Source organism: Dermacentor silvarum, chromosome 1 (genome assembly GCF_013339745.2).
Source record: "Dermacentor silvarum isolate Dsil-2018 chromosome 1, BIME_Dsil_1.4, whole genome shotgun sequence".
NCBI classification, from domain to species: domain Eukaryota; kingdom Metazoa; phylum Arthropoda; class Arachnida; order Ixodida; family Ixodidae; genus Dermacentor; species Dermacentor silvarum.
This window is the reverse complement of record NC_051154.1, coordinates 203,784,766-203,809,552: the sequence shown is the minus strand read 5'-3', so window position 1 is coordinate 203,809,552 and position 24,787 is coordinate 203,784,766. Positions and strand designations below refer to the sequence as shown.

Sequence of the window (24,787 nt, the reverse complement as noted above, 5' to 3'; positions counted from 1 at the left end):
TTTCTATAATCACCTGGAGCTCACAGCGCAATTGAAAAGGCGAACATACCTTGTATGTCAAATCGAAATGTCTGGATTTCCTGATTAATAGACTTCCGCTAATTGACTTTTTTAATAGTTCACTTCAGAACACACGATGAACTTGCGAAATTGAAGCCCTATACAGTAATGAAGTCGTGACGTGCTTAGCAAAAATCATAAAAAGCACCACTTTCAAGATACCTGTCATTAAATTGTGCTGTGAAATACGTTGGCGTCACAGTCAACAGTTTCCCAAAAGCCTCCTCCTAGCAGTTCCGGAGGATATTAACTGCAATTCCAATGCACTTCATAGCAGATATTGCGGACGGGTACATCCAAAGTGAAGCTAGACTTCGGATTCCTACCAAGCATAGATGACTTCACTCTTATACCTCGCGATTTCAACACTTGTCCTAAAGTGAATAATTAACAAATTAAGGAGTAAATATTTCTTTTTGACCACCTGTACATTGTTATTTATATCATAAAGGCCGGTAGTTACCGCCTTTACAGAAATTCATCTGAAAAGGCGGAACACTATCGTCACAGGGAATTTTTAATGTTTGTCTGCAATAAAAGAAAATATGAATAAAAAAATTGACAGTCACTTTAGCATACGTCGAAGAAGGTGAAAGCGAAAGCCTGTGCGCTCAAGAGACATTCGTTAAATTACTTGACATTCTCATTCGAAGGTGTTGCTTCTTACTTGTTTTTTTTCGGACCTAAGGTAGAGGGTTCGAATGCCTTAATTGACTGCTACGCTAATTAATTGTGCTTTAATTAACCTTGCCGAACTTAACACCAAAGGTGGTTCGTTCGAGTGCCTGAATCTTAATTAACCCGATGGCGACGGTGATCCGCGCACCATCAAAATTATTGCGTGAGCGTTGCTTGCTTGACCCGCGCACCATATCTGAATTGTTGCGTGAGCGTTTGCATATAGGTTTAAAAAATTAAATTATGGGGCTTTACGTGCCAAAACCATGATCTGGTTATGAGGCACGCCGTAGTGGGGTACTCCGGAAATTTGCACCATCTGGGGTTACTTAACGTGCACCTAAATCTAAGTACACGGGTGTTTTCGCGTTTCGCTTCCATCGAAATGCGGCCGCCGTGGCCGGGATTCGATGCCGCGACCTCGTGCTCAACAGCCCAACACCATTTGCATATAGGTAAGACACGATGCTGGGTCGGCGTAGTAAGTGAATTACTACACCAAGTCGTCATCGTGTACGATTTCACTTCGACGACATGGTTTTCGCTCAAGGACGTTGAATGTCGACTGAACGATGAGACATATAAGGCTTTCGCCTTAATAAACAGGTCTATGCAAAGAAGACGAGTACAGACTAGAACACAAACTATACAGTTGTGTACGAAGTTAAGAGACACCGCCCCACTCATTTTTTTTCGCATATCCATTAGCACGTGTGGTCACCATTCGACGTACAGCACCATTATTTTAATTGATGCCGTGTAGTGCCTACTAGACGATAATTATAGAATGCAAACCGGTTAACTAGGTCGATTGAAAATGCGTAAGGACCAAACAAGCTTGGTCGCTCGCTTTTGCTTAGAGGCACGTAACAGAATAACATATCAATAGAAAATTTCAATGATACCACGTCAAAAAGACTGGTTGGCGCTAATTGGATCCATTCCGTACGTACAACGTGCTGCGCAGAACAATTGCAAGCGGTTGGTCAATCCTCCGCAGCAACCATAGGGCACGCTTTTTTTCCCCCTGTTTTCTTTTCGAATTATTATTATTTTGCCGAGAAAGACTACCAGCTCAAGAGAAGTAGTACGGCTAAACACTTGCAGCAGCTTTCTTTCTCTACCGTCAAACTACGCGCCAATACGTCAAACTAAGCGCGCTTTTACTGGCGTAACCGGCTTGCTGGTGCGCGACATCTGTTGCCACATGCGCAAAACAATACCTTGAAACACTTCGTCAAACCGACAGGCGGCGTCGCGGACGCATAAACAACTCTAAACGACGTGCGCGGAAAGTGCGGTCCTTGGCGGACGAAGGCGCGGCCTTTTTTCCTGTTTGGCCGGCTGTCGAGGCCTCCTCGTGCCGGGGAACCCCGGCCACGGCGGCCCAGATTGCGATAAGGCAAAAGACAACAAGCGAGAGAACCTGTCCCGGTATGTTTACACCAAGCGGCGCTGTCGCAACTCCGCCACTGCGCGCACTGACGTGTGGTGGCCTGCTTCGATTGCTGCTCCTCGGAGGCCAGACCGCCAGTCGCAGCTGGGCGAACCATCGGGCGCGCTGCACGTCTCGCGACCAGGCACACTGCGCGGCGGCGAACATGTCGACCGGACGGGCATCCGACTACAGCGTCCACTCGGCCCACATCGCCGAGGTGCACGACATTCCCATGGACGTCCTCATCAGGCCGCTCACCCCTGTGCTGGACGAGGCCAAGGTGTCCAGCCTGATGGAAACGCTCAAGGTGCGCCCACTCGCTCCAACTGTCAACGTCAGTCTCCGCGAAGAGCGAGTGCTCGTCATTTACACCCAGAAGGGCGTCAAGTGTGTTGCTGTCACCATTGCTATCGTACACGTTTAAAAAATTGTACACCCTTTCGGGTGTAGTTTTGTCCCACGACACGCACGACATATATTGTGTGCATTTCCGCTACTTTCCCGCAATGAATTCTATGCATGTCACACTGAGTGGAGCGTTGTATTCCCGAATTAAAGTACTAGAGGAAGAAAGAAAATGCGCGAAGAGTTGATGATATGGTTGTGTGACAACAGCTTGAGGGGTCTACGTATACTGTTTTGGTGGGGGGGGGGGGGGGGGGGGCAAAAGAGCTCCACCGCTCCAGTGTTATCGTCACTCATGTTGGTCGCTTTGCTGTGTGATGTGTTTGCGAGCAAGTGTTGTACACTGTATGCTGCAAAGACCAGCTTATTCAGTGCGCGTGCAGCGCAGCTAGCAGCGTGTTATTGAAATTTTCAGGTCCTGTCTCTTAGAGAAGCGACGGGTGTTTTGTCACCACCTCTTTGCAAAAGTTAAGTTGTGAAAAGTACTAGTTCGTAACTGGGATAAAAAGAAGAAAAAAAATAAAGGGGGGAGGGGTCTGAGCATTATGTAAAGCACGATACGAGTTCTGCTAAAATCCTGCCACTGACTCGGATCTGAAGAACAAAATGCGAGGTGCATCAGAAAAACTAGTAGCGTTTCTGTTATAATTGTTCGTATGTCAAAGGCGCGCACGTAGTGAGCAGTAGAGCGGGAACGACCTCTGAAAACTGCTGTGGATGACTGAAACGTGACAGTCTTGCTACTGTATTCTCTGCATGAGTAGATGTGAGCATCGTCTACAAGGATTTTAATTTCTGTGCTGGTTGCGTTGCACAGTTCACCGTGATATTGTATGTCACGTTCAACTTTGCTTTACGATCTGTACTCACGCTTGCTCCACACACCCCTTGCCCATCATCCTCTGCGCCACAGTCGTTTCTGCTCCTCCCCCCCCCCCCCCTCCTCCTCCCCGCTCCCACCCCTGGAAAAAACAAAAATAACGTCCTTCGCCCTAGAGCACTGCACGGGCCGATTTTTTCAGCAAGGGCCCGGCCCGGGCCTGTTTTTACGTTGGGCGGCCCGCCCGAGCCCGATCAAAACCTTTATGGCGAGACCCGGGCCCGGCCCGGGCCCGGAAATAATCTACGTTACCCGCCCGGCCCGGCCCGCCACCCCTTTACCTTAGGCCCGAGCCCGGCCTGAGCCCGACTCGAAACCCGCCCGAACCCGGCCCGAGACCGAAAAATAATGTTTTTCAGAGTTGAGACGCCCGAGAATAACTCGCTGCACGTTACATGCACACCACCAGAAAGCCCGAGCCCGGCCCGGATCCGCGGGCCGGGCTCGGGTCAAAAAGCACACGCCGTGCCCGAGCCCGGCCCGAGCCCGTGAAAAAAACTGTTCTACCCGGCCCGGCCCGGCCCACGGGCCGGGCCGGGCCCGGGCTTTCGGGTAAGCCCGAGCCCGTGCAGTGCTCTACTTCGCCCATTGTATCGCATAGTTCGGCAAGGGGAATAACATAGAGTATTTTTTTTTCTTTCAGACTACATGTTTCTATAAAAAAGGCTATGAGCGTAGCGGACGTGTCGTTTCTACATAAAAGTTTCTAGGGGATGGCGATGCGCTCATATTTTGCCCATGATTGAGAACTCGAGTCTCGGAAGACTAATTCGCAAAAATATGTTAACATTTTTATAAGAACCTTGGGGTCAGTTTTTTATATGACAAACATTAGAGGCAGTCACATTTTTATGCCTCCCCCCCCCCCCTTTTTTTTTTATCCATCAATATCGCACGTAATTCGGAATATTGGTAACCAAATTTCAACGTTCAATCCAATCAAACCGAGTGCGCCAAGTGCGTAGAAAAGGCAGCCTCGCCATCTCGCCATCACGTCAAACGGAAACGCCCCGCGACGGAAAGTGCGACGAAGTTTGAAACCGAACGTCGCGGCAGTCACATTTTACTTGGCAAGCATCCGCCTGTATATATACCATTATTCAACCGTGTATTGTCTTCACAGCTCTAAGTGCCGCTTGTATATAGCGTAGATTGTCATATTAACGTCTCTAACGTGCCTGTGGGCCGGCCGCAGCCATCGAAGTCCACGCCGAAATTGCTTGGCACTAGAAAGCTGCATGGACCCTCTAAGTGCTGTATGAGTCGGTCGAAACAAATCGCAGATTGCGAAATAATTCGTCATCGTAGCAAGGTGTATCGGTCCGGTGAACGTAGACGTATATGAGGTTCGCCGGCACTACAGAAGCGCTCGCTAGATAGGCCATACTTACGCCTTATTTGTACAGTCGCGATCAAAAGTTTGGGGACCACTGCACCAGCAAAAATTTTTAATATATTCAAGCGTAGCTCCGCGTCCTGGAATTGGTTTAATACATTGTATTGGCCAAACATGCGCGCGTACGCTTGCGCACTTGATTTCAGCCGGAATGCCCAGGCTGTGAAGCAAAAATTAAAAATTGTGGCACCTTTGGTCTCCAAACTTTTGATCGCAACTGTACATAGAAGACGTGGGGTCAATAAACGCAAAATTGCCGCGTCACTGGCCGCTCAAAGCACTTTGCGTGTATTCGCGGGCTTCTTTCACGCTCGGAAACACTTTTATGTAGCACGTATTGAGCAGCAGAAAGCTGTAACGGAAGTTTTTCGTGTGGCTCTACAAGTTTCTCATTGACACTTTTCATCTAAATATAATATTTGAGAAGTTGATTAATTAATTAGGACTAATTGTGTAATTAGGCGTAATCTAATCTGAGTATCTCCAAGCCACGGCAAACAACATTACCTTGGTTCTGTCCAGCTACGTGGCATTTGCATATTTTCAAATCTTGGTGCATGATATAGTTGGGACACCCTGTATATAAAGGTAAAGTTGATCCTTGTATGTGTTGCTTAGTGCCACGTATCTTGTCGCTTCTTACGTGTTCTACGTAGTGTGGTTATCCATACATCTGTATTAGTATGTTCTGTTACGTACAGCCGTTTCTCAGCACTTGACTCTTCATACTTCCTGAGAACGTCTGTCAGAAGGCGAGTAAATTTTACTTCCATAACAAAGTCAACTATGTATTTTCTTTTAAGGGCGGAAAGTGTTGTTAACAGAAAATGTACAAAAAAAAAAAAAAAGAACAGGGAACAGAAGAAAACAGAAAAGGCATCTAAACAAAATGTTTTTAGAAAAAATTTGGTGCAGATATTCTTCCTTCTCCCTACACCCGACTTAGTCAAAGACCGCTTAATTCAAAATACAAAAAATTGTTGCAGTGATCTCGTTATAGCGAGCATTTGCTGTATTACATGCTCAATAGTAGTTGTCTTGCGCTTGTGGGAGAACAAAGTCAAGACTGAAGCGCAAATTTTCAGTTATCAATTATTGCAAATTACCTGGGGGCATCGACTTCAGCAAGTGTCAGCAGGCGAAACTGTACACGCAAATTGCTCGAAATAATTTTCTCAGCTTTTCTTTTTTTTTTTCTATACGTGTATGTTTTTCAAGTGTAGTGCATTTATACGTCATTATATATAGTGCCAAAAAAAAAAATCCGTGAACTGATTGCCAATGTTCTTCGCTTGAAAGAAGATATTTTTCTGAGAAAAAATTCGTCGGCTATTGGTGCACGCGAATGTGTGATTACTTCGTATGTTTCTCCTTCGGTTGCACTTGGTATTCAGTGGGAAATTCGCATCCGAAACGGCTTAGTCTTGACGCACATACTGGCGAAGGAAGTATCTTCAGATCTTCGAGTAACAGTTTGACATTTCGCACCGGAAGGCAATGTGTTCGTATACCTTTCGATGCATCTATTGCAGTTCGGCAAGAAACTTTCTCCGTTCCGTTCGCAGGTCTCGCTGCTTTGTCTATAGTCAGCCACACCGACTTCCCTGTAGGGTTCGTACTCGAGCTTTCTGGAGTTAGGCACCGCTCTCCGGATATCGTTGTCTGTCCTAAAGATTTGACGGCGTGCCGTTCTGGCTAACGGTCTGACGGTGTACTCTGTCAACACGCCGTTGAGGTCGATGTACTCGTTGTGCGCGTTTGGTCGTTACTTTTAGCTCAAGATAAAATAACATGTCCTATCGCGCGCACGAATTTCGAGTGGCCTGTTTTGAACCGTATTGTCTGCACTTAGTCTTGTCGAGCCGAGCCAAGGTCAATCGGGAGGCGAAGTAGATAACCGAAGGTGATCGTGCAGCGCATTAATCCGCAATTTGTTGACTTTTGAGCGATATGCGATGTGCTTCTCCGCGAGATACCGTGCTTCTATTATTCGCTTTCTCAAAGATGCTGGGCACAGGCTCGACCTTTCGGCGACGTAAGACTTGTTTTCGAACAAGTGCAGTATTGTGGGCTATACTGCAGTATTCACCTTACCGTTTCGATGACTAGCATTTTTCATAAAGAAATTAAGGGAAGAAAACATAGACTGCAAGATAAAAAGAAACACAACACTATAGATTCAGTCAATGTGTCTATTATATACCTCGTATTGTTGCAATATTGCAAGAATTACCGACTGTGTTAGCTGAAACACCCGGTGTACTACAACGACAAATACTGCGTTTAGTGCGTGCGCTTGCGGTTTTAGGATATTTACGCAATTTGACGAGCACAGTATGTAACAGATAATTCTACCCGCCGTGATGGCGTAAGGGCTATGGCGTTGCGTTGCTAAGCCCGAGCGCGCGGTATCAAATCCCGGCCATGCACGGCGGCCGAATTTCGATGGGGGCGAATTGCAAAAACGTCCGTGTACCGTGCATTGGGTACACGTTAAAGAATCCCAGGTGGTCCAAATTTATCCAGAGTCTCCCACTACGGCGTGCCTCACACTCATACTGTGGTTTTAGCGCGTAATTAAATCCCCATAATTTAATTAATTTAAATTTTAACAGATAATTATAAAACCGTCGCGAGACGTCGCTCATGCTACATGCATAAAAGGCTTAAACCTCTGCTTGCGGCTACTAAAGCCGTTCACATGTTCCATTGGCCATCGAACCACGAGTTTCTTATTCTCAGATATGACCTACCGGCAATTAACGAGGGATTGTATATAAACATAATACGCAGTCTCAAAAAGTTGCCAGCTTTCTAACGACGTCTGGAGTTTCTCGAGCGTGTCCAATGGTCCAGGGGCAAACACTGCTGTCGATACATCGCACTGCTCTGCCATGTTCGCGACTTCAAGCTCCCGTGGACTCGTGTAAGCACGATCAAACAGCCATCTCAGTTGAACAGCTCCCAAGGCCGTGGGCGCAGACAAATAGACCCAGCGGTGATGGGCCGTTGCGCTCACTCCGTGTCTGGCGTCAAATGAGGCGTGCGTGCCTCAAATACTGAAACCTTGGTTGTTTCTCTTTGGTGCATGCAGGCCACGCGCTCGGTTGTTGCCTGCCTCAGGCGCAAGCGAACTTTTCTTTAATTTTTTTTTTTTTTTGTTAATCCAGACTACAAAGCCTCTCGGAACGACTTCAGCAAGCAGTACGAGAGTGCGGTTTCAGAGAACCTGCTTTCATATGCATAGCACTCTTTAGCGAACTAGACGAATGTATAACTTTTTTGTTACCCATTTTCCTCTGTCCAGCTTACATTTTCTGCTACGACCTTCACCAGACACTGAATACAATTATGTATAGGAGAGGTGTGCGGCCGGCGAGCATGCCACGTCAAGCGCAAGGTACTGCCTTGAGCAAACGTATACGGCCCATGCATTTCGCGATAAAGCCTAGTTTTTCTATTCGCCTATAATAATATAACTTGAAATTGATGACAGCAGTCAGTACATTCCATTGCGAACTTTCCAGTGCAGTCATCAGTTTAATTTGGTGCGCCTGAATTGCGAAGAAATTCCATTTCTTTCGGCGAGCCTGGGGTCCGTACACTTTTGCTCACGGGATACATTAGCCTATAATGAACATATGGTACAAACACGTCGCATCTGATTTTGATCAGAAAAAAAAAATCAATTGCAACCACACTCGGTGCTTGATGTGGTTGTCTCGAAGCGCATTTAGTCATTTGGAAGTTACGTCTGTGCATTTCATCGTACAACTTTTGCGGGGCAGCTCACAGGGTCTTCAGGCGCTGTACCCCAGGACGGAAGGGAGGAAGGTGTAAGGGGATGCCGCGGACCCAGAGCCACTGGAGAGACTTCCTTCACACAAATGAGATTACTATAGGAAGGGAGCAGGCACATAGAGGAATCAGAGCGCGTGTGTCCTTTCGTCCTGCTTTCAGAATGACATCATCTACAGTGATTTTTCAGAAGGTATTGGATCGCGGCACTCACCAAGCCCTCACGACTAAACTTGGTCGATCCTATCAACCTCAACTCGCTAATGTTACCACACATTACTCTCTCTCTCTCTCTCTCTCTCTCTCTCTTTGTATAGTTCGTTCTCTGTTCACCGTTGTCGATGGCCTTCAACAACTAAATTACTCTGGCATGTTACTCAGTGATCGTTTATCGGCCCGCTTGTTTTCCTTATATTTATGAATGACCTGCTATCGAGAATGACATCTATTGATCTCTTCACCGGCGATTGCGTAGTTTACCGTGGAATTTCATATGGTATAGGGACCCGACATTGCTGGTACGTGACCTGATTGTCAACGGAGCCTGGTATTCGCGCTGATCGATAGAGCCAAGCATTTCGAAGTGGTCATTCCTTGCCAGCGAACTAACGTCATCTGCAGTGTTCATTGCAAACTCAGTGAACATCATCAGCAGACTCTTACCAGCAACTTTGCGTTCTCTCTGCATGGATCGAGCATAAATTGAAGCTTGCAGCTGATGCCTCAAGATAACTTGGCTACGTAAGAGAACTATATAGTTGTCCCCGCCAAAGCCCAGAAGGTAGCCTACGAAACCTTAGTACCCAGCAAACTTGAGTACGCATTCTCTGTTTGGTGCCTCTATCAGGAATAATTCATCAGTACACCTAAATCAATCGAGGATAAATCCCTGCTTATTCCTTCGAAATATGGTAAACGTCTTAGTGCTTCTCGCACTAAATCCGCTGGGGAACTTCTGCTGTTAGATAAACGAATAAACGAAAATCACGGTTCACCTTGTTTTATATATTGTGTTACAACCTTCCTCGCCTACATGCCTGGCTCACTTGAGCTTACCCCTGTACGCAATTCGCAGTTTCATTCCCTCAACATTAAATGGCTTAATGGCTCAGCCTACACGCATTTAATAATCCATACCTTCCTGAAGCCATCACATTATGCAACAGCCTATGACGCTTTTGTTCTTGAGGAGTAACGCAGTAAAATTTAAGGAACTTTGTGACTAAATCTCGCATGTTTCTCTCTCCATGTTCTCTGTCTCTACGTGTGCGTGTGCGCGTGCGTGCGTGCCTGCGTGTAGGGGGCGGAGGGGGGGTGGGGGGGGGTGGATTTAGGTGATCGTATTTTTCATTACAACTCGAGAAAGTGCTGCAAAGAAGTTACTCTTGTAGAAGAGGTCGTCTCCTTGGCCCTATTTCACCGTTCGCTCACAGAAGGAATGCTATACGTGCAACTGTATTATGTATTATCTGTATTAGGTCCGTTGCTGTACTTGCTATACATAAACGACTTACCACAAGTACTAACCACTGCCGAAATGCTCATGTATGCTGACGACACCGCCCTAATTATTACCGGTGTTAATACTTCTGATATAGAAGAAAAAATGAATACAGAACTAGCCAAACTTGCTGATTGGTTTGCTGCTAACAAGCTTACCATAAATTCCAATAAAACAAAATGTATGGTATTCCACTCCCGAACTAAAACTAGTCCGCGTAATGATATTCTACTACGTATTAATAATTGCCCTATCGAACGTACTGACTCTTTCTCTTACCTTGGTGTCCTTCTAGATAGCTGCTTAAATTGGCAGCTTCAGATAGATGCTGTCTGTTCTAAATTAGCTTCAAGTTGTTATGCCCTCGTGCAAGCTCGTGAATATTTTGACGCTTCAGTTCCGCATTTTGTATTTTACTCTAGTGAACTGCCACCTTTTGCACTGTGTAGAATCCTGGGGTTTAACATATAATTCCTACCTTGAACACGTAAGACGCTTGCAAAAACGAGCTATACGTACGATAACTTTCTCGCGATACTATGAACCAAGCAAACCCCTGTTCTCTATGCTAAAAATCTTGCCTTTTGATTTTGTACGGGAATTAAGATTGGCCACATGTATTAACAATGTTATACGACACAACGAGCCATTCCCCATTTCGTTACTCTGCACCCCACTACGCCACACCAGGAACCAAACTTATGGTAACCTAAATATTCCGCCAATAAAAAACGCCTATGGCAAACGACTGCTACAGTACGCTGGTGCGAAAGTCTGGAATGGAATTCCGCACTAGATAAAGAAATCGCAGAACTTGCTGAGAGCAATGAAAAATTACTACTTCGAAGTAATTCTCTCTGCTTCCTAAACTGATAAATATTTACGTTCTATTTTTGTTAGACCATGTACGACTATTATTTATCAAGGTTTTCATGTGTTTATTACGAAGTGGCCTAATTTTCCTGTTCTCTTTGTTAACCTGTTGAATAGATTATTACTAATACCCATACAAGATGTTCTTATTAGCAAATCTAAGTACTATTATTACTCAGTTATTTTTGTGTGTTTTTTTTTGCGAAGTGTTGTATTTTCTTGTATTTTTTAACCAAATTGATTACACTTATACCAAATTGTATGACAGTTTCTTATATGTATATTTCTAAATGGGCCCCGTACTAGCCATTGGCTATGGGACCATACAGATTGTGCGTATCTTGTAAAATGAAAAGTATATGTGTAATAAATAAATAAATAAATAAATAAATAAATAAATAAATAAATAAATAAATAAATAAAGAAAGAAAGAAAGAAAGAAAGAAAGAAAGAAAGAAAGAAAGAAAGAAAAAAAGAAAGAAAGAAACCGCTCTACGACTCTAGATCGCTCGCTCTGTGTGCTCTCGCCACTCGCAGGACCCGGCCCAGCGGGACTCGGTGCCGCCCATCGACGTGCTCTGGGTCACGGGCAGCCAGGGCGGTAACTACTACTACTCGTTCGGCGGCTGTCACCGCTACGAGGCCCACCGGCGGCTCGGCCTGCCTACGGCCAAGGCCAAACTGTTCCGCTCCACCGTCAGGGACCTGCAGTCCTACCTAGGCGCCTCCACGCCCGACCTCAAGTGATGGACCCGTGTACCTTGGCCTCCGACGAAATCAGAAAGGCTTTTGCCCTTTTTCTCCAACATCAATGCGGCCGGACACGAACGTGCAAAACCGTCCAAAAGCGCGTGTTGGCATCCCGCGTCGCGGGTTTTCTCTTGTATATCCTGCGATGAGACAGGTTTGCCGTGGCACATTTCGCACGCTAGCAACGTTGCCTGAATGTTTTTTTTTTATTATTTTTTATAATGAAAAGAGCTTAATGCTTGGTTGTTGATATTTTTATGTTCGTTCTTATGCACGTGGAGCTTACATTATATAGAGTGTTTCTTGTTTTTCATGTGAACCCCTTCTCCTTTCGTGTTCATATCATATACCGCTTGTGCACGGTATGGGGCTTTGTGTTTGACGAAACTTACGACATTGTGTTTCATCGAAATTTTTTATCCTTGTTATTGACGTGCAAATTTTATTGCGCGTGCCAACCCTGCCGCACATGTCGCGATCTTTTATATTACTGTATTCGTATGACACTAATAAATTTTATCAAACTTTTCTTGAGTCTACGTTTGTTTTCCTTTTCATCTCTGCTGTTAGACAAACTAAATTTGGAAGAATTGTTAAGTTATAGTTTTTTGAGCGCCAATGCTTTCTATATTGAACTTGCTTGTGCATATCTCCTCGCGAGACAGCGATATAAGTGAAGTGCTTTAACGTGGCGTTTACTTTGCCACGTTTTAATCACAAATATGCAAAATATATTGCTGAAATTTCCGCAAGAGCAGCCACGGCTGTAGCGAAGGTGATGCTAAAAGTAAGAGGAAATACTGATCTTTTAATTAGCGTATTAGCTAGAAGTAGGCAATCTTTATCCCGTCTGTGCTACGTCGCTTTATGGGGTCGTATTTGTACGCGCTAACTATAACAACTATACGTCGTCTTCACATGTCAGCGGTCACCCACATACCTCCCATGCATTTGGTGCGCTTTTCATCGCATGCAAAATTTCATGCAAGTACGGTATAAGTACGGCCTTAATTATATAGCTCCCAGAAGGTTTTTTCTTAAATTTTTTTTTAAGCGACGCCATTCTAGAGCTTCCAGTACAGTAGTTTCAGTATTAGCCCTAATTTTCTGGTCTTTATTTAACTAACAAACATTAAATTGTTATACTTAAGGCAAATCCATGCGAGGTTTTTATAGCACAGTCGCAAATATCCCTTTCAAATTGCAGCGCGCTATCTTTAGCGTGGCTAATTTTTCCCGCGTTTATAAAAAGGCCACAAAATTCGAAACTGTATTGCGCGCCCCTGACGTTTTGAGCTAATCAGAGCTGACCATATATATGGAGGCATTTGACAGTGTCCAGAATTGCTGTCCTGCTCTCAAACATGGTGTAAACGAACTACTAGCGGCGAGAAATTGCAGTGGCGTCCTCTCGTGAGTGACGTCACGGCCAGGACGCCGCTCGCTCCGGCTCGCTCGGCTGCCGCGCGCGCTCTTTCGCTTCGTGCATGCTCGGAGTATTGGGCGCGCCAGCCGTAATTCCTCGAGGATAGTTAGGGTGGTTTCTGCTGTGACGCTTAAACTGCAGTTTCTTTTTCGAAACTGTGAAAATTTGCTGCTATAGGATATTGCAAGCTGTGTAAAGTTGCAGGGGTCTACTGCTATTGCAATGGTGAGGTGTGCATAATATTTCTTATTGGTGCATAAATATTGCGTAAGAAAATCGGCAGAACCAATCTCTCGATGACTGTCGACGGTAATGCGTTTCAATGCAGAGGTGTGCCGTGTCTCTCCATAAATTTTGCGTAAAAAGAATGTCGTCAAATTCTGCATGGAAAAATCTGTATGATGCTTCGCTTCAAACATAACATTCATTCAGTATTTAGTTATGGTAGACAGGTTTTAAACGGAACAGCAATCTTGTATTTGGTGTGAACTTTATATTAAATCAGTATGTTATAATATGATACTGCCTGCGAAGCTTTCCTCAAACTTCTTATTGCTCTGGTGAGTTGCTCTAAATGTGGGTGTTGTAGCTCGGGAACAAGAAGGCAGCTGTGACACGTTTCGTGGCGAACAAGTTTAATCTGATAGCCCAGCATCTTGCTTGGCAATATATACACACAAGTTGCGGTGCGTCAGTAGTGACGTCACCGCGCTTTGTCCTTTTATTAGATACAACAGTGGGCACTGTAATAATGCGTAAAGGGAAGAGCGACGCGCGAATTTTGTACGTCAAAAATTGCTACTACTTTCAGCGTTCTCCGAAACAGCCACCCAGAAAAAGCATTGTTCATGGTGGTTAACACGACTGCGCGTCATGTATATATGGTATAGCGATCACCTAAAAGAAAAGAGCCAAGCCATTACAAGCGATGGAACGTTTCATACTGGCCTGCAGTGGCCTTTATCAACCATATCCATGGCAGATACCTCCCCCAATGGAAAAGAACAGGCTGTTGTTATGGCGTTATCGCGAGGCACGAATTGTTGGCGTAACATTTTAGTGCACTACATTTCGAATTGAAACCATGAAGCAGTTCTTTACAGCGGCAATTGGAATGTATACAGTATACTCGAGGCACAAGAGTGCCGCTTAGGCTGCCTGGAACAGGAAAATCTAATTGCCGTCTACATCATGCATGATGTCTCGAACTACACTGGTGTTTAATTATACGAACTGAGAATTATTTGCTTCGTCAGTCCATAAAAGACCGGCTCGTATACACCCGCCTCATAAAGAAGACACTATATGCAAGCCTTATATGAATTCACTTGATTTTTAAATTTCCTTCGGTGAGTGCTGTTATCTTCCATGTGCCCCATAACACCAATGAATGAAGCTTCGGCTTCTTGCTGGCTGGAGCCTCACGGTCTAAAAGCAGTGTTGCCAGATGGCGCCGTGTGACATAGCCAAAACAGTCGAATATTATAGCCCAAAAGTAGCCAACCATGCAGTCGGACCTCGGTAGCTTGTAGCCAAAATATAGCCATGATTTCTGTCAGCGTAAAACGGCAAGAAAATGAGTCATGGAAACAAACTAATAACGTTTTTCTTTTTTTTTTTGTATTTGCAAGTAAAATTTTTAACTAAAGTTGTATATTCCGCCCACTTCCCCATGGCGCACACGTGAAATCAGACTTGAAAGGGGTTGAGACATCAAATTTGTGGCTTGCGCGTTCTTTGTTTCAAACGTTTTTTATTGCTTCAGGATCGAAGCATGATACAAGCTCGAAGATTCATATATTCTCGGTAAATAATTTAATATCGCAATATTTATGCGAACGATTTTCGGTTTCGGTTTCTGGGCGCCGACTTGGACAGTGATGTCACTGTCTAGGAAGCTTGGTCACGTGGGCCCACAAAGCTGTGACGCACGCACTGCTGCATCGTCTGCTCTCGCACACACGTTCTGTACCAGCGCAGGCAAACAAAACTACGCCGGACATTTGTCATGGCTAGCTGCGGCGGCTCCGATTCCGACTCTACGTCTATGTCCGATGCGGCTCACTGCACTCTAGGCTCGAGGCTCTGTAGGCTTGCCTGTGCTGTGGGTCACCGTGGGTCACCGCTTATTCTACGTCACTCTAATGGGGTATGACGTTACTAAAACTTTCGTTACGCTTCCAACAGAGTGACGTCAGTGTCAATCGCGCTAGCGATGGGTCTCGATCGCGAGAACGAGAATTTGGGCACTTTTTGGAAGCGAATTAAAACATATTTTACACGTTTTCTGTGTCCAACACTTCGTGTTGAGTGTCCTTGAATACAGAGGAAGCCTACAGCGGGCTTCTTATAGCCTGAAAATTTGGTGTCTCAACCCCTTGAAGCGAGCCCGCGAATACACGTAGAATTGCCGCGCGACTGGTCGCTCGAGGCACTTTGCGTGTATTCGCGGGCTTCTTTCACGCTCGGAAAAACACTTTTATGTAGCACGTACTGAGCAACAGAAAGCTGTATAGAGAGTTTTTCAGGCTGCTCTACAATTTTCACATTGACACTTTGATAATTAGGACAGTACTTTTCGAGTTAGATAATTAAATATAATTAGCTAATTAAATCTCAGTAACTAAAAAATTACTGGCGGCTACTCCACTGCACTGGAAACAATACGCACTAGGTTTGCTTCGCATAACGCCGTTCCTCTTTTTTTTTAAATCGTGTTGCGTGATAGCTGGGACACCCTGTATATACCAAAGTATAGCGTGGAAAGGCACAAATGTATGACTAAGATGACTTATGGGTCATGGCATTAGTAACTTGACATATTTGCATTCACGTCACAATTAACGATAACAATATTACGTGTGGTGCAAACCCGCATTTTTCGTCCAGAAATCGCCCTGATGGTGTGGGTGTAACGATAAGAACGTAGTGAATGCCAATCTCGATCTCAACGTGTCGAACTTACCCATATATCATGAAGAACTGAAAGCACAGGTAAAGGGCAATAATAGTAATGATAATTTCTGAGGTTTTACATCCAAAAATCACAATATGGCTGAGACGCCGTATGGGAGGGCTCCGGTAATTTCGACCGCCTGGGGTTCTTTAACGTGCACCTACATCTTTGTGCACGGGTGTTTTATGCATTTCGCCTCCATCGAAATGCAAGCCGCCGTGGCCGGGAATCGAACCCGCGTCCTCAAGCTTAGCAGTCCAACCTACCAAAGCCACTAAGCTACCACGGCGTGTAGGTAAAGGGTACGCGAGAAATATACGTGGCAAAAAAACAATACAATCCAAAATAAATGAAGCGCTAACAGTGCAACTTTGTGTACGTACGCCTCATTTCATAATTACGTGCGAACGTCAGAAAACGAACGTGATGCATTACGGGTGTGCAACTCGTCTTTCGCCTTCTTGTGTTGCAAGAGCGAAACACTAAGCGAATTTTAACAAGAAAGTAAATTTAGGAATATTTATTGCGTATGCTCGCTGGTTGGTAAACAGCAAATACACTTACTGATAAATAATTACGTACTTGTAGTTACGGAATGAAAGAGGCAACTAATCACCGGAACACAAACTTTTCATGTTTTACTGATTGAAGGTAACTATTTTAGGGATATGTAGAATCAATAGCGATATTTGTAGTGCATCAAAGACAGTAATCTTGAAGACTATTTTCCACTCAATATAATGCAAACACAAGCATCGTCACGCGCCATGAATGCTTGTTAGTTTACGTAAAAAATCACACGTTACGCAATAACTATGGTATAATGAGAAGTTACATGTTGGTAATTTAAGAGAGGATTCACGGATTATTAAAACAAGGCTATTGCAGTAATAACTTTTGCATAACAAATGAGTAAATGGCTAGGCCAGTAATAGCTATCTATTCATTTCAATGTAGAAAAATATATATTTGTTCACCTTTTTTATGTTTGTTTACCTATATTGGCTGTAATGGCTTTTCTTTCGAATGTCTGAATTTGAAACAAGCTTCGCTCACGGTGAACCTTAAGGTACATCGTGCGCGAAATTTGTATTGAAGAGATAGCGTACAGTAAGAATTGCCCGTGTGCGCTATCTCTGAAGCGAAATAGGCCAACAATATTGCGGCGTTAGGGCCGTCTTTGCTCCTTCTCTTGTTTCCCTTACACCTTCTCACTGCCGTTCTGTTCATAATAAAGTACTGTCGAGGCTAAAAAATTCATGAATGAATACATATGCATATGGCTCTAAACCACTACTGACCGTGAGTGAAAAGCGCGTAGTGGTGAACGAAGCGGTCACTGCACGTGCGTAAGTATTTCACTTGACTTCGCGAGTAATTTACCTTTTTCGTTACTCTTATTCTTGCAAGCATGGTGCTATTAACCGCGTACCCATGCGAATACCGTTTTTTACGTTCTTTCCTTGTGCGGGCTCATTTAGCGCCTTTCTACGCACGCACAGTTACCGCATTACCGTTCCCGAACTCTAGCACTGGAGCTAGTCCGCGCTGATGAGTTTGACGCGTTAGTTTTTGCATTCTCTTGCTGCTGATGAGAGCACCAAGATGTATGCGGCTGTTTCATGACCTCATGACACGCATGTCATGACCTATCATTTATGTTCGTCGTACACTCTTGTCATACTATGCCAATTTTGGTACATACCAAGCTAACGAAATGACCATGAGAGCACCAAGACGTAGGCGGATAGATAGATAGATAGATATTCACAAAGTGGTATATGATCGCCAAGAAATTATTCGCGTTTAAAAAGTATATATGCGCATCATGTCCGCTACAATCCGGTACATACAATATCCAAAGAAACTACTAGGCCAACCGTGGCTGCCACATTCACAAAATAATAATTTATAAAAGAACGCTGGGACTACACAAACTACACAATTGCACCGTGTCACCCAGCACGTATCTACAATACCCGACGTGGTTTCTTGGTTCACATCATATAGGTTTGGTTTGGTACATATATGTATAGCACAACCCACTACGGGGGATTGGCCATGAATCGGGTGTCAGTGGGTAGAAAATGGAAGAATACTTAAATAGGATTTTCTTATTTAAGAATGAGATATGAAATGAATTCTAATGGTTAATATCAATTTTCATGGCATATTATCTTAAAATTTGAAGTTAATATTTTTGTTTTCATGTAGGCTTGGTCCACAAACTGCAAATATCCACCATTTTCTTCGTCTGTTGCGTTCCTAATATTGGGGATACTTAGAGCTTCGATAGAAATTTTTATCAGCGCGTCGACATAGGCCGGCGTCATGTGACATTTACCTGATGTTAAGAGCCTGTTCATGGTGGAAAAGCTTCTTTCAATGGCAGCCATTTCGACGGGAAGAAGCAGTATCTTCCTTTGCAGCTGATGACAAAGCAGGGAACATTCTTTTTCTCTCGACCTCGCACGCAAGCATTAGCAGTGCTTGCTGTGAAGCCAGCTCTCCAAGATACCGTCTGTAAATTCCACTCATTACTTAGTCTAGTCGTTCCGAGCTTAACGATAACAGAGCAATGTGCCACATTGTAAATTTTATGACTAAGCACAAGGGTAGTGCTCGTACTGTACGTATTGTGCATAAGAGTACGTCGACTTAAAAATGGAAAAACAGAAAGACCAAACATCAATCTCGCATCTCACTCACGCGTAAGCGTTTACAGCGACCTCAAGGATCCTCCGCTACCTGCAGGTCGCGGGGTAGCACTGTCGTCTGCGCGCTGAACATCAAAATTGGGCCTCAAAATTAAGGCCACGTAGCGTCCACCTCTGCAAAGAGTAAATATTTATGAAAGCGATTGCCACAATGCGTGGATTAAGCGAAATTTTTTCCAGGATGAGTGCCTGTCTGAAAGAGGAGAGGGGGGGTGTCCAGATCATCTTGGGGGGGGGGGGGGATGTTAGGGTCGTGGTGTTAGGGGTGTGTGTATCAATCCCTGCCAAACGCTGCAGCACTACGCGCCGCGGGCGCGCCAAAAAAAAAAAAAAAAAAAATGCCGTGCTTCTTTCCGGGCCTTTCCGGTATCCCCAAGGTCATCGTGACGTCACCAGGGTGCATCTGGTGATGTCAACGGGGGCGACGATGTCGATTGGTTGAGCAAGAACCTACGACTACCAGTTAGTCTGCTAGCTGTTACGCGCGCTCCCTGCTCTTTATCGTCGTGTTGCTCGCTTGTGCGCCCTTGCGAATTGGTAATTACAGCCCGCAACGCAAGTGTCATATCGGTCATGTTCCAACACAGTCGTGCTTAGCGGTCTGATTAGCTGTGCGAACAGAGTCCGACATATATATATATATATATATATATATATATATATATATATATATATATATATATATGTGTGTGTGTGTGTGTGTGTGTGTGTGTGTGTGTGTGTGTGTGTGTGTGTGTGTGTGTGTGTGTGTGTGTGTGTGTGTGTGTGTGTGTGTGTGTGTGTGTGTGTGTGTGTGTGTGTGTATACTACCCTTAATAAAAAATGAATGGAAACTTCGTGTGACCTCGAAAGACTGTTCACTGAAGTGACGAGCTTATATGATTATTTGCAAGACCTCACAGTAGGAGACAATTCAGTTTTACAGCCTGAGTTCCCTCGTACCACCAAGAGAGTGGCATCTCTCGGATGAGCCATATGAAAAGCGGATTCAGTTAAACACGTTAGGGAGTTATATTTGTTTTGTGCGCATTACGGTCGCACAAATACACATTAATGAAAAAAACCCATGTAACGCCTTCTAAATGTTTTATTACAAAAGATAGAATCAAGAAATCTTTTCCTGACGAAAGGTCAGTTATTGAGAAGACATAACATATATAACAATTTCTGAACACAACTTATGACGAATTATTAGCTTAAGTATAATGTGATTCCATAACGCAATAGTTTCATTACATTTGAAATCATGCCTTATGCTACTCGTTTCGTTTATTTTCCGGAGCCAGAATAAAGGATTATAGAATAAAAGTTATCAGGTGCCCAAATAAGTAAACATATCAATAAATAAATAAATAAATAAATAAATAAATAAATAAATAAATAAATAAATAAATAAATAAATAAATAAATAAATAAATAAATAAATAAATAAATAAATAAATAAATAAATAAGACAGCGATATCTCAAAAGCGCGAAAGGACTGGATAGCAAATATAAAGGAACAGCATGGAATGTGTTATTGAGCGGCAAATGCAGCATATGACGAATAAACATCACTAAGGAAAATGCACAGCATGGACTGGGGAGTTTTACAAATAGCGCAACCACGCGTCTTTTCTTACCCAAATGGCCTCACTCTGCTTGCGCTGTTATGTACCCCATTTTCGTTCTTTTGTGTAACTTTTTGCGTTGTTTTCTAAGCCAGGTGGTTTGCTTTGACTTGTAAGTTGGTGCCTTTCTCCCCCCTATTAAAGACATCAGTTCGTTGTCTGATGCGATGATTTCACCATCATTGAAAAAGTGTTCGTTCGGGCATTTGATCTGGAAATGAAGTCGTCGGCAATCTTATTCAAACTGATTTTGCGGGAGAGTTCTTTGTGGGTGTGCAAAATTGCCAGATGGCTCAAACGGGCTTGTCCAGTCGTCGATAGCAAGTACATTTGCAGTCGCCGAAGGCAAGAAAAGCACCTCTCGGATGTGGTCGACGACAACGCTAGTCTAGTAACGTTGGTCGACGAGACCGGTACAGTCAACGCAATTTTTTTTTTTTTTTTAGCTTGGCCATTTCCGGCAAAAGGTTTCGCAGGTGTTCACCTTTGCCCCCCGTAAACATGTACACGACGCCCTCGAATGTGTGCAATGATGCCGACCTTTGCTGGCTTAAAATGTCAATCAGCATACCTCTGTGCGAAATCAGGCGTCCTGGTTCAAGGTCGTCACCGTAGAACGCTATCACCGTAGAACTTCCCTATGGCAAGCTGCTTAATGTGGGACTTATGCTGCCACATATCAGGTTGATACCTGTTGTTTAACGAAGACAGCACTGTGTCAAGTACTTCATAGAACCTCTGGCAGTACATGTCACTCGCTGATGGAAACACGTCAGCTGAGGAACCTTCTTGATAGCGGCGTGGAGTCTTCTTTTGCCTAGCAGCTAGAACACACGGGTCCTCAACTCCTGTTTTTCTTGCCTCTGCCATGCATACGCGGGTCACGCGCTTTATTTTGGAGTTAATCTGCGCCGAGTTCAAGCTTGGGCCATCCGAGATGGCTGGTCCTTCGTGTGCGCTGTCTCCCGCGCGCGCCTAGAGTTATGTTCCCGCTGGTGCTTATACGATGTAAAATACGCTTCCTTTTCAGCGTCAGACTGGTTCTGGCGAAGTACCGATAAGCGAGGTGCCCACTGTTGGTTTTGTCGTTGGTGCTCATGCTGTGTTTGTAGCCGGTGCACATTGCAACATCCGCAGCCGCGGTAGAAGGGAACTCGACGCCTGTTTTCTATTTCTCGTTTTATTGCGACAGCAATTGTATCGACACTCCAGGCAAATTTTCGCTGTCGTTGTCGCCGTGATATTCCATATAAAGTCCAAAAGTCATACGAGTGAGCGACCCATACACTGTGAGTGCGAGAAAAAGCGTGTAACACTGAGCCGAAAAGAATGATGGCTTGATCGACATTATCTTCCCACGCTGTCCATATTCGGTTTAGTTGGAGGTCACGTGATCAAATGCGTGCATGGGGAGGAGAGCACGCGTCTTCTCATTAGCCCTGCCGCAGCTGCGAATAACTGTGTGCGGTTGACGCTTACGCGGCCCGCGTGCCGTATCCAATTGTTGGTAATTATTGGGGGGGGGGGGGGTGCAATGATCAAGGGCGATCATGGATGGCTGCTAACTTCTTGCACGCTGTCTTCTTTCTTAGGCTGTTTTTCCGCGCCCCAAGTGTTGCAGATCGCATAGCCTAAGTTAAGAGACAGGGGTAATTGGAGATCCCTGACACAGGCCGTCCTGTATAGTGGACATAAAAATATGCAGATGATGATGATGAATCTAATTTTCGGAGTCGCGGTGAATCGCATGGCTGTACGGACCGTTCGTCCCCGCTGCCAGCGTTCTTCATAATGCCAGCGTTGTGATAGCCACTGCTCGTGGTCATCCAGCGCGATATTTACAGGTTTACATGGTCGGTGCATTGCACGATGTTTGTTATTTTAATTAGTAAGTAAATGTTACTACAATTCACATAGGCGATATAACCGACGTACAGACACATGTGAGGGCTGCACTTTTTTGCCGCAATTTTGACGAGCCTTACATGGAACCGGGCCATTTTATTTAATTTTTCCAACTACGAGTATAAAATCCGCCGTAAACCTCCGCGATCGGCTTCTCTCGCCATCTATAGTCGTGTACAACTTCAGAAGGCAGTGAGTGACGTTTGCCCCTCAAAGGCGGATGCACACGAGCATCCACCAATGGGCGCGCACTCTAGACTGACGTCATGCATGAGCCGGACGGCCGGTGACTCCGCCGACAGAGGACATGGCAGCCCGCGCTTCGAGCTGGGGCGAGTCGGATCAGCGGGAGTATTTCTTTAGTCGTAGTGACAATCGGCTGCTGCGCTTCAGTGATAGTTGCGACGCGCAAAAGTACGCTGCGCGGGAAAATTCGCAGTGGAGCGCGATCGGAATCAGCGGTGAACGAGATTGCTTCTCGGTTAGATTTTTTAAAAACATTTGCTTTGAAGTTGGGGGTGCGGCTCTTACACGGATTTATACGGGAAGAATCTTCCTTCGTGTAATTTTCTTATGCTTCGCTATCACTAATACTGCTTCGCCTTTGCGGCGAAACTGCAGCCTCTTTTTTTTTTTTTTTTTTTTTTTTTTTTTTATTCTGAGTCCTAGTAAAAGCTCTGCTGCGCATGACTGCTATTGATTCTGATTTCGAGTGAATCCGGCTTGGCGTCCACCTCGGTTACTAAGTTAATTATATATATTTATGACATCTGCATGCACTTTGCAATGTTTCCATCCCCAATAAATGTTGTAAATTATTATAATTTTTTTTTTCATGAGTCGCTAGCATTACCTACAGGAAAGAGAAGCAATGCTGAGACACATATCATTCACGTGCATTTCACACACCATTGATAAAAGACTCTGCCGAAGGGGTCACTGAAGTCTGCAGGTCTTTTTCAGTGTCAAAAAAGCGTGGAAAGCAATTTGTAGCGAGTTGAACATACAGCAACATATTCATTCTCTAGACATAGGCTATCCATATCATTAGAAATAATCGTAAGTTGGCTGCCTATTTCTCTTTAAAAATACCATAAACGTTGTGCTGTGTACACATTGAAATAGAATGTGGAAGTTCATGGTGTTCATGCTGGAAATTAAAATAACATGTTGAAGTGAAAAAATACGGATGAGATAGCCGCCGTTGGTGCTTCTAATGCGCTTGTTTTCCTATTGCCAGCATTTTCAGAAATGAAACGATAATATGAATAAAAGCCATGCTCGTCCGCGTCAACAATGACGCAATTAGCTTTTAGCCACAGTAACATTTTAAGGGAAAAGGTAGAGGCAACTCAAAAGAACCCATAAATGATTTGGGTAACAAGACATTTTAGGAGTGGGGGAGGGGCTTCGGCATCGCCGGGGGGGGGGGGGGGATTAATTTATTTACTTTACTTTACAAAATTTTACTTTACTAAAAAATGGGAGGATAGTTATAGGGTGATAATTAGAAAAAAAAATATTTCGATCTCTCTTTTTAAATACAGGCGTAGCTTTTCCTTGTTTGAGACTCGTTGGAAAAACGCCAGTACGAAATGCAGTGTTAATAATATCACAAAGGACAAAAGATAACTCACGAGCAACAAGTTATATTTTAGATGGATAAATTGAATCTTGGCCACAGCCTGTGGTCTTCAGACCTACTATAGTGCGAAGAACTTCATCTGTTGAAGTCGGTTTTAAGAAAAAAGAGTGAGGCGAGCGAGACAACCTAGGCAAGTTAGTGACAACGGATGCAGAGCTCTTGAAAAACGATTCATTAAAAGAATTGGCGAAAACTATAGGACTAGTTAGAGTGCTGGTGCCGTTCGTAAATTCTGTCACAAGCGCGCACTGTTGACTTAGATTTGAATTTTTTTTTATTACGTTCCAATTCTTTCTGCAGTCATTCCCATTTTCGAGCACTTTATTTTGGTAGTAGTTTCTTTTAGCCTGTTTCAGTAAGACGGTGAGAGTTTGTGAACACAATTTAAAACTGGTCTTAAGGCGAGGTTAAATGGCTGGAGTTTTACTTTTTTGTAAATATTATCTTTTTTATTTATACTGCGCAGTAGGCCTCTAGTCATCCACGGGTTTCTAGGGGTAGAGTACCAACGAGATATGGAGGATACAGACGTACATGAGTTTATAATATATGCTAGTTTCTCAGTTAAAGTAATGAATGCTTTGGTAACACAAGACTCTTCAGATAACAGCCCCCAGTCAGAGCGGGATACCATATCCACAAATTTCACAGAATCAAAAGAACGCTTATTAACCATTTTATTTTTACATTTCGTTTGACTTTAATTCAATAAGATAAAAACCGGATAATTGTCCGTCAGATTAAAATT

General features: G+C 44.2%; 2 protein-coding genes across 2 annotated transcripts in view; both read left to right on the top strand.

Moving 5' to 3' along the window:
- The first annotated feature begins 2,019 nt into the window (after window positions 1-2,019).
- On the top strand, window positions 2,020-12,308 carry LOC119436661 (sulfiredoxin-1). The gene is made up of 2 exons (XM_037703618.2): window positions 2,020-2,483; window positions 11,567-12,308. Exons 1-2 carry the CDS (start codon window positions 2,175-2,177, stop codon window positions 11,774-11,776), a joined length of 519 nt encoding a protein of 172 aa, XP_037559546.1. The 5' UTR covers window positions 2,020-2,174; the 3' UTR covers window positions 11,777-12,308.
- LOC125941726 (uncharacterized) overlaps window positions 5,332-24,787 on the top strand; it is a 54,697-nt gene continuing 35,241 nt past the window's right edge. Inside the window, exon 1 of the mRNA XM_049659539.1 lies at window positions 5,332-5,383. The gene's annotated coding sequence lies outside the window, so the exon portion shown is untranslated. The remainder of the gene's footprint in view (window positions 5,384-24,787) is intronic.